Source organism: Girardinichthys multiradiatus, chromosome 3 (genome assembly GCF_021462225.1).
Source record: "Girardinichthys multiradiatus isolate DD_20200921_A chromosome 3, DD_fGirMul_XY1, whole genome shotgun sequence".
Lineage (NCBI taxonomy): Eukaryota > Metazoa > Chordata > Actinopteri > Cyprinodontiformes > Goodeidae > Girardinichthys > Girardinichthys multiradiatus.
In genome coordinates, this window is record NC_061796.1 from 5236123 (window position 1) to 5250547 (window position 14425).

A 14425-nucleotide genomic window follows, 5' to 3' on the forward strand; every position below is an offset into this window, starting at 1 on the left:
GCAGCTGTTGGGGTTTGCAGAATTAAGTAAACATTTCTCTCATCAATGAACCAGAACTTCTAAAAAGCTGAACACCAATGAATAACAAATGATTTGGGATGCCTCTTTTGCCTTCTAACAGCACTCCTGATTGTTGTTGCTCATTCTTTTTGGAGGTGACTTTTAGCTTTGACATGTATTCACATCTTCTCATCTCCCCTTCTCCACCTTTTTTACTCACATTTGTTTCCCAGTGAATCCTCTCGACAAATGTAATACTGATCTGTTCAGACGTTTGTGACTGCTGTCAACAATGCCAGCCCTGTCTGTAACTAGGTGCTTGTTATCTATGCAAGTAGATAAGTGAGAAATGGCCTGTAAGCCTGCTAAGGTGACCTATTGTTGACCGCTGTGTGAACTTTTTAGTAGATTGGCATGTTTTTGTTTAAAGTGAACCCTTCTGTGTTGGATATAGGTGTTTTTTATGTCTAACATTACCAGACTGATGTGGGAGCCTATATTAATGCTATATTAATGGATGGACTGAACTGTGTATTCGTGCCCTGCAGTGAGGCACTACCGTTTTGTGATTTGTTGATTTCTTCATTTACTGTTTATGATCCTCCAGCCGGAAGGCAGCTGGCATGTCTGCCTTGTGAGCGTGCTGCTGGTTATTATATGGTGCAAATTGGGTGTTGGTATGAAAGAGCAAATTCAAATGTACACAAATATATTACCCACTTTGAAGAATAATACAGGCGTCAGGAGCCATTTGGATGTGGGGGCAGTGGACTGGGTTGATAAATATTTGCAAATTGGATCAGCTTATTATTTCACCCAAAGCGACTCTGAAAAGCAAATTGGATACAGAAGGGGCTTTTATTTGCAGCTTCTTAAGTTGGTTGTGTTTTGAGATTTACTCCAGTTATTCAAGAGGCCCAAGCAGCCCACATACAGCACTAACTATCCAATCAGCCAATGTGATTAACATCTTCCTCCGAATATAATCAAGCAAAACAGTTCTTGATGCTGTGCGCCTATTTTTAGTTGGACAATAATCTTGACAATTGGTTTGTACCTGTGTCTGGGAAGCCCTGCATAGTGGATGCTAGGCAAAACCAGTATGAGATTGTCAAGGTGTGGTAACCCTGAGTAAAAGTCGTGTAGTCTCAATGTATTATACAAATATCAAAACAACCAAACTGCTAAATGTAATCTAACTGATATTAATTAATTAATTAATTCATGAATCAAACTTCTAGTGGTTAGGAAACCAGGACCTTTTTAAAACTGTGGTAAACTTTGATATCACTTACCTGTCCACGCCTAGTGGAAGCTGATCTTTATTTTGTCGATTACACCTTGGACACTAATGTTATACATGGACATGATGAATGTGTATTGCATTGGTTTTAGTGATTAGATCATAGATGGAGATTCCATAAACCCGCAACCTTAACAACTTTCCTTAATTTATTTCTCATGGCCGAGGGTCTCTTCTTTCTGTGTGGCAGTGTTAGTAGGTGGCTTGGGGTTTGCTCTTGTCTCTCACTGAAGTCGTTTCCTCATGGTGATTAACTACTGAGGAAACAAGGACACAATGTTAATTATAAACTTTGATGAGGCGTCAGTAGTGGCACATGTGGCACAAAGCTCAACAGGAGAGTTCACGCTTTGTTTTTTGTATAACCCAACATGAGCCAATGACTTTTGGTTCCTGACACAGTCTGTCTTAGCGGTTTTATCAGAACAAGGAAGCTTCATTCCAGACCTAAACTGGAGGAGAGGTCATTTTCATTATTTTCCCATTTTAAAAATATCATCTATATTGTGTTAAAAAAAAAAAAAAAAAAGCAGGGGCTTTTGTTCAGCTGGCTGTGAACATCTGTGTTTTGCATCTATGTGCTTGTAATGGGGAAGTGAGGAATGGTCTGTTTTTGGGCATTTTGCCACGAGGAAGTTGCGAGATTCATTTTCCATAAGAAAAAGAATTCACACTCACACACAATAAGGTCATAACGGTGAGTCTATTAATAAGCATTTGGTAATGAATCTTAAATATCGGACAGGTTAAAGTTAATTTACGAACTCTATATTCTTTAACTGCTTATTCATAGTGAGCAGGATTCAACAAATAACATGCTGATTTATTTAGTCAGCCTCATAGACCTTCATGGAAACATTATACAACAGGTATGGCACTCTGGCTTTGATAAGAGGAGAAAATGTTGAGCAGGCAGTTGCTGCTAGCTTACTGTGACAGAAGCTCTTGTTCTGTTTTTCTTTTTCTGCTGATCATAGTGGGAAATAAACGTCAGTCTGTCCCTCTTAACCATCATACATCTCGGATTACGATCTTGATTTGCATGCATGTCTTTTTTATCCATTAAATCGGGGTTGGTTTGCTGGTTGGTAGTTTTCCACAAACACCCAACGTTGCACTGCTCGAAACTTTAAAAGTACCAGCGGGGCCCCAATAATAGTTTCTGCTTTTTAACACCACCTGTTTTCACACAAGAACCCCAAGATTTCACTCACATCAATGACTGCATATTAATAGCAGATATTTTTAACCTGGGTTTGTATTTTTTTTTCTTCTCCTTGTTCCTCTCTGCAGCATTTGAAGATGATGCGATTGCTGTTTCTGTGTGTGCTGCTACTGCTGCCAGCTGCCACTGGTATGTTCTCATCTCTGATATGCTTTCAGGTGATAAAAATCTAATCGGGGCTCTGGCATCCATGTGTCAGACTGTTTTCTTCAACTACCGACATGCATTCGCGGTCTTGTGTTGTATGCAACAAGATTAAGAAAACTATTTCTATCATGGGAGAAGAAGTGGGGGTGGTGGAGTATAAATACCTCGGTGTTCACCTGGACAACAGACTAGAGTGGAGATGCAACTGTGAAGCCGTCTACAAGAAGGGACAGAGCAGACTGTACTTCTTGAGGAAGCTTAGGTCCTTTGGTGTTTGCAGCAAGATGTTGCATATCTTCTATAAGTTTATTGTGGAAAGTGTGATCTCTTCTGCCATCATCTGCTGGGGAAGCAGCATCAGAGCCAGGGACTTAAAAAAGCTCAACAAGCTGATAAAGAAGGCTGGCTTTGTTCTGGGGACTCCTCTGGAACCTCTGGATATCATTGTGGAAAGACGGATTCTTCATAAAATGAAGAACATTATGGAGAACCCTGAGCATCCTCTTCATGAGACTGTCCTACAACAACAGAGTGTCTTCAGTCAGAGGCTTCTTCAGATCTGCTGTAAGACGGAGCGCTACAGGAGATCCTTCCTGCTCACAGCCATCAGCATCTACAGGTCCTTCTCAAAATATTAGCATATTGTGATAAAGTTCATTATTTTCCATAATGTAATGATGAAAATTTAACATTCATATATTTTAGATTCATTGCACACTAACGGAAATATTTCAGGTCTTTTATTGTCTTAATACGGATGATTTTGGCATACAGCTCATGAAAACCCAAAATTCCTATCTCACAAAATTAGCATATCATTAAAAGGGTCTCTAAACGAGCTATGAACCTAATCATCTGAATCAACGAGTTAACTCTAAACACCTGCAAAAGATTCCTGAGGCCTTTAAAACTCCCAGCCTGGTTCATCACTCAAAACCCCAATCATGGGTAAGACTGCCGACCTGACTGCTGTCCAGAAGGCCACTATTGACACCGTCAAGCAAGAGGGTAAAACACAGAAAGACATTTCTGAACGAATAGGCTGTTCCCAGAGTGCTGTATCAAGGCACCTCAGTGGGAAGTCTGTGGGAAGGAAAAAGTGTGGCAGAAAACGCTGCACAACGAGAAGAGGTGACTGGATCCTGAGGAAAATTGTGGAGAAGGGCCGATTCCAGACCTTGGGGGACCTGCGGAAGCAGTGGACTGAGTCTGGAGTAGAAACATCCAGAGCCACCGTGCACAGGCGTGTGCAGGAAATGGGCTACAGGTGCTGCATTCCCCAGGTCAAGCCACTTTTGAACCAGAAACAGCGGCAGAAGCGCCTGACCTGGGCTACAGAGAAGCAGCACTGGACTGTTGCTCAGTGGTCCAAAGTACTTTTTTCAGATGAAAGCAAATTCTGCATGTCATTCGGAAATCAAGGTGCCAGAGTCTGGAGGAAGACTGGGGAGAAGGAAATGCCAAAATGCCAGAAGTCCAGTGTCAAGTACCCACAGTCAGTGATGGTCTGGGGTGCCATGTCAGCTGTTGGTGTTGGTCCACTGTGTTTTATCAAGGGCAGGGTCAATGCAGCTAGCTATCAGGAGATTTTGGAGCACTTCATGCTTCCATCTGCTGAAAAGCTTTATGGAGATGAAGATTTCATTTTTCAGCATGACCTGGCACCTGCTCACAGTGCCAAAACCACTGGTAAATGGTTTACATGGTATCACTGTGCTCAATTGGCCTGCCCACTCTCCTGACCTGAACCCCATAAAGAATCTGTGGGATATTGTGAAGAGAACGTTGAGAGACTCAAGACCCAACACTCTGGATGAGCTAAAAGCCGCTATCGAAGCATCCTGGGCCTCCATAAGACCTCAGCAGTGCCACAGGCTGATTGCCTCCATGCCACGCCGCATTGAAGCAGTCATTTCTGCAAAAGGATTCCCGACCAAGTATTGAGTGCATAACTGTACATGATTGTTTGAAGGTTGACGTTTTTTGTATTAAAAACACTTTTCTTTTATTGGTCGGATGAGATATGCTAATTTTGTGAGATAGGAATTTTGGGTTTTCATGAGCTGTATGCCAAAATCATCCGTATTAAGACAATAAAAGACCTGAAATATTTCAGTTAGTGTGCAATGAATCTAAAATATATGAATGTTAAATTTGTATCATTACATTATGGAAAATAATTAACTTTATCACAATATGCTAATATTTTGAGAAGGACCTGTACAACGGCTCTTTGAAGAAACCCTCATAATGAGCTACAACAACATTTAATTTCCGTTTGGGATTAATAAAATATTTTTGAATTTGAATTGAATTTGCAGTTTGTCACAAGCCATGTAGGGAACATGGCAAACATGTGGAACAAGGTACTCTTGTCATATTGAACCCAAATGAAACTTTTTGGTCAGCATGCTAAATGCTAGGTGTAGCAGAAAACTATAACTGCATATCGCCTTGAACACACCGCTCCTATGGTACAAAATAGTAGTGGCAGGATCCTGATGTGAGCCTCTTTTCTTCAGCAGGGTCAAAGATGTTGGTCAGAGTTGATGGAAATGTGGATAGAGCGAAATACAAGCGAAATCCACATTTTTTTCTTTTTGTTTTGCATACAAGAATGCACAACAATTTCAGTCTTCAGATGTGCAAAGCTGGTAGAAAACTCACAAGACTTGCAGCTATAATTTGCACTGAAAGTTGGCCCTACAAAGTATTTGCTCAGGAAGGAGATGAATACAAATGCAAGGCTCATTTTTCAGATTTATGAAAAAAAAAAAATAAATAAAAAAACCAACTGAAACCAATTAATATTCTATCAAAAATTCTATGCCCCCCCCCCCAAAAAAAAAAAACAATCCTAGGAATGCTTCTACAGGACCATGAACACTGTTGTAATGAACTGTACATTCAATGTAGGCTTTCCAACTAATTTCTCTCTCTTGTTTTGCAGTTCATTCAGAAGAGTTTGAAGGATCAGCTAATGGTATGCATTGCATATATCTCTTTGAAACTCAGAACAAAAACATAAAAAAGGAAGCATTTCAAAATTTACAGAGTTAATACAAACTGTTTTTCAGATTACATCAATTTGGAGATTAAAATTTCTGTTTTAGACTAAGCATTTACATCAGATCACACCCAAATTGAACTATACCCAATACTGTTTTGTTGTTTTGAAAAGGATTAAGCAGGGGTTTTCTTATACACAGGCATTCATTATTGCTAATAATCACTTGTTATTCAAAGCAAACTGATCATTTTGTGTAATTGCTAGAGTATGTCAGAGAATATTCATCCACCATATGTATGTAATTGACCCTGTTTCCGACACCTCCTAAGGGCACATCAGATCTAATCATCAGTCAAATGGATTTTATGACTTTTATTTAATGAGTCAAGGGACAGAATACAAAAACACATGACACTTATTGCATAAAATCCCTATAAAATATATTGAGGTTTGTGGCTTTAATGAGACAAAATGGAAAAATTAACGGGTATGATCACTCTTGCAGTGCACTGCACATCTAATGTATCATCGTTAGAAACTCAGCGTTCAATAAGATGCTGTGCATTTACTTTGTTCAGAGCTTAACATGGAAAAACCTAAGCATGAATTTTAAGTTTTAAATTTTTTGAAGAACTGATAATGGTGGCATGAATTGATCAGATGACAAATTAATATTTATTGTATTGCATTCTACACAAATCCCAGAATCACAATTGTACATCTGAAGTCCCAGAAACCTTCCCTTGGCTTTTTATTGTTCACTGTTTTGTTCTTGTTTTGACTTCAGTCAACCTTGGTTGCTATTTAAAAAAAAAAAAAAAAAAAAAGAAATTAGCTGAATAAACTGGAGTGATGAGGTAGGTTCACAGTGCACTCTGCACGTTAAAAAATAGGGCAAAATTTCCCACAGCTTTTTATCCTCATCCATCTCCACGTTCCTACTTGTTTAAACAAAGTGAATAACAGAAGGTGCATAATTCTATGTGATGACTCTCGTGTACAGCTCCAGACTCGCTGTTAATGGGATTCCTTCCTCATTTAGAGTTCTGTTATTTACTCCTAGTTTGTCATTTGTTTAAAAGTGTGCTATGCTTGTTTACAGCTTACAGTTGCATTTTTATTCTGTTTTTCCTCAGATTCAGATGATGAGGATTTAGATGAGATAAATGGTGAGTTATTTTATTTCCCTTTCCACCACCAGCAGGTTTGATTCTTGAAATGTTTGGTTTCTTATGACGACAATAACCATAACGGCAGCTGCCCAGAAGAGTATGTGAAGGTTGTGGCCTCTAATTACTGTCAGTAAGTCAGCATTGCGTGTAGGGTGTTCCAGTCCAGTGAGATGTGCAGAGGGTCTGTGGCCTCTGATGGCGTTTACCACCCTCTAACCATTAAACCCTGACTGGAATCAATTAGCTCTCCAGAGAGGCCCTGTGGATCCTGCTGAAAGGTCAATAAGAACGCTGATATCTCTGCTGCCCTGTCTGTCACATAATCAACATTGGCATTCTCATTCTCTCCACACGCCTCCGTCACTCCTCATCCAGACTTTGATGGGTATTTGATAGAATTACAGACCCTTAGACCAGTCTGTCTGCTGCTGTAAGGGCAGCATTTCTGCAAATGGTTACAACTCATACTGTGGCCTGATTCTTTATTCTATTTTAAGGATAAAAGTGCATATGCTAAGACTCGAACTCTATACATCATACTGAATAAAAGTTCAAATGAGTTAATTAATGACATAGGCTGCTCTTTTGTAAAAGATAAGAAAATAAAACTTAACAGCCCTTTTTGTTTTTTGCCACATGGCAACTACATTTGTTGAAGGCATCCAAGCTAAAAAGAAAATGACAGAAGAAACCTCAAGTAAGTTTAACATTTATTCACAAAGTATTGCACTAAGGCAAGGCATGTTTATTTGTATAGCACATTTCAGCAACAAGACCATTCAAAATGCTTTGCATTAGGTTAAAAGTACATTGCAGTGGCAAGATAACGCAAAGTAACAAAAAGCTGGACAACAGACTAAAGTGAATGTTTCAGTTAATAGTTTAGATTGAACAGTCAAAGGCAACTCTAAACAAATAATTTGAACCAAGGTTAAAAACTTAACTCAAGGATTCAGCATTTTTCCAGTTTTCTGGAAGCTTGTTCTAGATCAGTGGAGCAGCAGCATTCTGGGTCAGCTGTAGCTGTGTGACTTTTTAGGTAGACCTCTGAAGTCATTGTTGCAATAATCAAGTTGACTAAACATAAACATATGAACAATGAGTTTTTCGAGATCCTGCTGGGACATTAGTCCTTTTAATCCTGGAAATGTCCTGGTTATGCTTTTTAGCTGAAAGATAAGTTGAGAGTAAAATAATGCAAGCAAATAGAGAACAAGGCAAGCAGAGAGGTGGAAGAAATACTTTTTTTTCCCCCAAAGCAATACATTAATGACTTGGGCTGTTCTTTTATAAAACAAAAATGTTTAAAAAAAAATAATAAAAAAAACTGCAAATTTGTTTTTTGTGCCACTTAGGAACTCCATTTGCCGAAGGCTCCCAAGCCGAAAATAAAAGCCAGGAAAACGACGGTAAGTATAACATTTAGTCTCAACATTTTGTATTAAGGTTCATTCATAACTTTAGTAATACCTAGAATACCAAAAAATCAAATTGGGACTTTGTATAAAATGTAAATAAAAGGCAAAACTAAGTGATGTGCTAGCCTCATATATGCATATTTTTGTTGTGCAATAATATGTTTAAGTTATTTAATATTAACTTTTGGTTGGTCAAGTATTGTCCTGTGAATACCAGCCCATTATGGTGGTGATATTGGAACAATAGATGAAGAGTGAATCGAGCAATGGTATCCTCAGAACGGCAATCTCTGCACACATATGGAATAAACTCACAACCACTTCTCTCCAAAATATAAGAATTTATTAACGGAGGCAATTAAACTCCAAGTTAAACATATTTCAGTCAGTAACTCTCTAAAGGTTGGTAAACATGAACTAAAACTACCAAGTAAAATGAAATAATAAAGAAACAAATCAAATTATAGGGGACCAATAAAAATGGTTCTATGATATGACTGTTTAGTGTTATTTGTTTGAGCACCAAGGTTTATTTTGAGGAAGTTGGAAATGAGGTCATATTAGTTTTAAAACTAATTGGGGAACAATTGGTATGTGTTCAAATAACAAGTTTCAATGAAAATCAGAAGGGTAAGTAAAGCATTAGTTTAACAATATTTTGGAGAATGCTTCGCTGAATTGCAAATCAATAACCTTTTGTGAACATTGGTTCTTAATGTTTTAATTGGCCATCATATGGAGTAACTTACTACTAAAATGGCAAAGAAGACAGTCTGTGGACTCTCACAAGATGGTGACGAGATGAATGTAAATATTTCACCTTCCTGGTGCTAGCGTTGGCAGTTTTAGTTAACAAAGGAAAATGGCTTATTTCACAACCCATATAAATTTCACATGTGCTTGATATATCATTAATACATCTATTAATGTGCATATGAACACTGGGTGCTCGTTATGGCTGATCTATAGGGGTTGTACAATGAAACTGAAACACCTGTCATTTTAGTGTGGGAGGTTTCATGGCTAAATTGGACCAGCCTGGTAGCCTGTCTTCATTGATTGCTCTTACTGGTGCAATGTGCAGAGTGTGAAGGTTCAATTAGCAGGGTAAGAGCACAGTTTTGCTCAAAATATTGAAATGCACACAATATTATGGGTGACATACCAGAGTTCAAAAGAGGACAAATTGTTGGAGCACGTCTTGCTGGAGCACGTCTTGCTGGCGCATCTGTGACCAAGACAGCAAGTCTTTGTGATGTATCAAGAGCCACGGTATCCAGGGTAATGTCAGCATACCACCAAGAAGGACGAACCACATCCAACAGGATTAACTGTGGATGCAAGAGGAAGCTGTCTGAAAGGGATGTTCGGGTGCTAACCCGGAATGTATCCAAAAAACATAAAACCATGGCTGCCCAAATCACGGCAGAATTAAATGTGCACCTCAACTCTCCTGTTTCCACCAGAACTGTCCGTCGGGAGCTCCACAGGGTCAATATACACGGCCGGGCTGCTATAGCCAAACCTTTGGTCACTCATGCCAATGCCAAACGTCGGTTTCAATGGTGCAAGGAGCGCAAATCTTGGGCTGTGGACAATGTGAAACATGTATTGTTCTCTGATGAGTCCACCTTTACTGTTTTCCCCACATCCGGGAGAGTTACGGTGTGGAGAAGCCCCAAAGAAGCGTACCACCTAGACTGTTGCATGCCCAGAGTGAAGCATGGGGGTGGATCAGTGATGGTTTGGGATGCCATATCATGGCATTCCCTTGGCCCAATACTTGTGCCAGATGGGTGCGTCACTGCCAAGGACTACCGAACTATTCTCGAGGACCATGTTCATCCAATGGTTCAAACATTGTATCCTGAAGGCGGTGCCGTGTATCAGGATGACAATGCACCAATACACACAGCAAGACTGGTGAAAGATTGGTTTGATGAACATGAAAGTGAAGTTGAACATCTCCCATGGCCTGCACAGTCACCAGATCTAAATATTATTGAGCCACTTTGGGGTGTTTTGGAGGAGCGAGTCAGGAAACGTTTTCCTCCACCAGTATCACATAGTGACCTGGTCACTATCCTGCAAGAAGAATGGCTTAAAATCCCTCTGACCACTGTACAGGACTTGTATATGTCATTCCTAAGACGAATTGACGCTGTATTGGCCTCAAAAGGAGGCCCTACACCATACTAATAAATTATGGTGTTTTAAAACCAGGTGTTTCAGTTTCATTGTCCAACCCCTGTATATTGTATGTTGCATCATAGCAACTTGCCTAAATTAATTAGATTCTGAAATTCTATACTGGCATTTGGTACATCATGCAAAGTACATCAATGCCCCAAATCTGGACTCCATTACTAAGCTTTGACTTTAAATTCACGACATATTTCTTTTTCTTTAAGACATTGTGCCATTTAGTTGAACCATTTAATATGTTATGTCTCTTTGTGAATAAAATACAAGTTTGATATTTGCAAATTATTGTGTTCGGTTTTAATTAACATTTTACACAACGTCCCCAACTATTTTAAAATAGGCTGACTCATTGTACTGACCTTCAAACATGGTTTTTATGTAAAGTCTTTACAATTTGTTTTGTTTTTAAAGGTCAAACAGCTTTGATCATCTCAGTTGCTGTGGTTGCATCGGTGGTTCTTTTAGTCACAGCAATTACTGGTAAGCGTCCTGTGTTTTGTTAAGAGTGAAACATGAACTTTATATGTCCACAGTAGATTGATGCACTGCCTTGTGATCGCTATTTGCCTTTTTTTTAAAGCTGCTACCACCTAAGCAAATATGAACTCTTTTTCTTGGGAAGCCATGACCTTTTTTTCCTGCTTTTGTTTGTTTTTTTTTTTTCTTGCAGCCATAATGTTGAAGAAACGACAAAAGCTCAAACAGCAGCAAGGGTAAGGTTAAAATACACTTTTTGCCAATTTATTTAAATCTGTTTTAACCAAAAGGTGGTGTGAGGGTTTGTATATTACTAAGAATTTGTTTCGGGGTGGACTGCTAAGTACGCTTTGGAGTGACAGAACCAGTCTGTTGGGTAACAGTGCGGCTTTTACTTTGCGCTCTACTTGGTCTAAATTGTCGACATCCAAAACCAAAGAGCAGTCCCGCTTGAAAGCACCATCAGCATCCACCTACGTTAGCCTGTCAGGACTTGTACAACAAGCTCGTGCCCTTAAGAGTGACAAGTGAACACTCCCCACCTGTCTGTCAATGGCTCTGTGTGTGCCACCGGGAAGGTATGACCCCACAGGACGGGACCCAGCCTGTCCCAAAGCTTACCTCACACAAGGAGAGAAGTGTACTGGAGAAATTAACCAACCCAGTAAACATGTTCTTGGTTTCTTGACAACAGTCAGTGGCAATCTGACAGCAAAACACCCTAAACCAGTTATGCAGATGTTTGCTCTTGACGTTTGCCTTCTGTTTAATTGTGATTTTCAATTTTGAGAATTCTTGCAAACTGTTTCTTTTGTTTGTTAGGTGACTTATGAATTGCATGACTCTGATCATGGGGGTTAAGGAGTTCAAATTCAGGCAGCAGAACAGCGTTTACAGCAATAACACCCAAGTCCATATGCATGCTAGGGTTAAATTCCTGTGCAGGATTAGTCGCTGCTTTTCGGAGCTAAAGCCAGCTCCTTCAGTGTTGGCCGCTGAATGATCGCTCCTTTGAAAAGAGGCTTAATTGCACAGCAACCTCTGGCTTGTTGGATCAACAGTTTTCAGCCTGGTTTATAAGTCCCACCTGGGTGATGAGCTGTGTTTTTGAGGTAACTCAGCGACTATTCACCTGTCAGAGCCCTACAGCATGAGGCAGCCATGCAGTCATTTTCTGCAGTTGTGCTATACTGTATATGAATGTTCCTTCTGTTTTTAATTCTGCTTAACAACTGAAAGAGAACATTAATACCCGACATAGGATCTTAATAAATTAAAAGAACATTGAAAAGTTCATTTCAGCTATTCAAAAAGGGAAACTTGTGTAGATTTATTAAACAATGATTTTTATTCCATCTCTATTTTTAAATTTAAATTAAAGCTAATAAAAATCTAAAATTCAGCTTCTTGCAAAATTTTGAATATTACATAGAAACAGTGAAAGTATTAATACAGAAACATCTGCCTAATAAATATTTCCTGGTACTGGATAGTACAGGCACCCTTGCATTTGATTGATGCTTGGTCAGGACTTCTTCTGGATGAATTACAGCATCAGTGTAGCATGGGATGGACTTGATCTGCTGAGGTGTTAAAGAAGACATGATTTATTTAATAGCAGCCTTTGGCTCATTTGCTTTGAGTCTGGTGTTTCTTATCTTTTTCTGGACTATACTTTAGGTTCTCAATGGGGTTTAGGTCAGGTGGGTTGGCTGACCAAAGCTGGGGCCACTCTACAAGATTTCCTTTTGCCTGATTTTTACCCCTGGTCTGCGCTAGTTGTAGTCAGTATGCAGGGCGAATCGGCACAAAAATTTGTTTATGTGAGGGGAGGTAAAGACTGTAGTCTGCACGTGTGTGATGAGTACAAACCCAACCTGACCTCAGGGACAGTCGGATAAACTCGTTGGAATTTTGTTTTCAGGCAGATCTGGATGCAGCCATTGTTTTTACTTTATTTGTAACAATACAACTATATGCATAATACAAACCATGACCTAACTAATTACAGTCACATAGTGATAAAAACAAACAGAAAAACAACAGAGGGATGTTTGGATATTTAGGACTTGAATACAATAAATAATGAAGGGTCTTATTGAAATAAACTAAATAATTCACAAAACATGCACATGAAGCTAATTTAAATGAATTTCCCAAATAAAAATTTCTGAAGCAAAAGGTTATAGAAGAAACCTATTTACATTTAGAAAAAACATTTTTAGAATAAAGCCAACATTGAAAGTCATTCTGAAACCCATAAATTACCTCAGATAGATGGAAGTATAACAAAGACTCTGGTCCACAACATCCAAATAATATTCACTTGTGGGGTAAACTTAAGATATTCAAAATCTTTCATTTTATGGGGGAATGGCAAATAAATGTAGCCTGTCCAAATTCTGACAATATCTTCTATTACAACCGCCAACTATTGTCTGTTCCAAATGTCAAACTGTTGCCTCGTAAAAATTTCCATGACTTTGATGCCCTCGGTTTGCTTTAGTTGGTCTAAAAGATCCTGTAGTCTGTAATCCAGGTGTTAAATGTGTGATCCCCAGTCTTTGAGTTGTTTAACCAAAAACAGTCTGTTAGTATGAACAACTAGTCTTTTCAAAATTAGTCAAGACTGGGAAAGTTGTGTGCTGTCTCTCCACCTTTAGTCAGTCACAGTGATAACATGGTCATTAAGGCAGGTTTTGGTACTTGTGGCAGTGTAGGCAGGTGCCAAACCCTGCTGGAAACTTTTTAATGCGCCTTTCCTAAACAGCTCGTCAGCAGAGGGAAGGATGAAGTGCTATTAAACTTCCTGGTAGATGTGATAGATGGCTGTTCTGACTCGTGACTTGATAAAACATGGTGGACCAAATCATTACTGACTGTTGTTACTTTGCATTGGACATTTTGGATTATGTGCCTCATCACACTTTCTCCAGAGTCTAGGAAGTTGATACTGAAATGAAATGCAATTTTATTATTTTAGACCAAAGAACAGTTCAGTCCTTTTTTCTTTTTTTTTTTCTTTTACCCTCCAACATTGCCTCTGGTTTAAAAATGGCTTCACTCATGGAATGCTTTTTGTAGCCCATATTATGGATACATGTGTGGTCACTTTTGGAAGTGCTAAAATCAGCCTCGTTTTGTGCATATTTCCCAAACTCTTGAATGTGTTGTTTCTCAACTTTGGTTATCCCTGTTCCCTATGCATCTTTTATCACATTTTTTCTCTCCACTTAACTTTCCGTTCATATGCTTGGATAAAGTGCATTGAACAGCCTGCTTTTTTTTTAGAAATGAGTCTACTGGACGAATATCAAGTCAGCTGTCTTTCTCATGATTTAATTTTTGCATTTAAAATCTTTTGTTTGCATTATTCAAATTTGTTTAGAAATGTAATTTTAGGTTTTTACTAGCTGTAAGCCACAATCATTTAGATTAACAGAAATAAACACTTGAAAAAGCTCTATA

At 38.9% G+C, this 14425-nt stretch overlaps 1 protein-coding gene across 6 annotated transcripts in view; it reads left to right on the plus strand.

Annotated features, from left to right (window-relative positions):
• The window catches only part of si:dkey-262k9.2, a 36724-nt gene that overhangs the window by 19925 nt on the left and 2374 nt on the right, over positions 1-14425 (plus strand). For 4 of the 6 annotated variants that reach the window (XM_047360635.1, XM_047360632.1, XM_047360634.1 and 1 more), the window contains exons 2-8: positions 2597-2657; positions 5626-5658; positions 6822-6854; positions 7516-7554; positions 8213-8266; positions 10892-10960; positions 11151-11193. In XM_047360635.1, coding sequence (XP_047216591.1) covers positions 2597-2657; positions 5626-5658; positions 6822-6854; positions 7516-7554; positions 8213-8266; positions 10892-10960; positions 11151-11193 — 332 coding nt within the window. The remainder of the gene's footprint in view (positions 1-2596; positions 2658-5625; positions 5659-6821; positions 6855-7515; positions 7555-8212; positions 8267-10891; positions 10961-11150; positions 11194-14425) is intronic. The other 2 variants (XM_047360633.1, XM_047360637.1) reach the window with 1 other exon arrangement.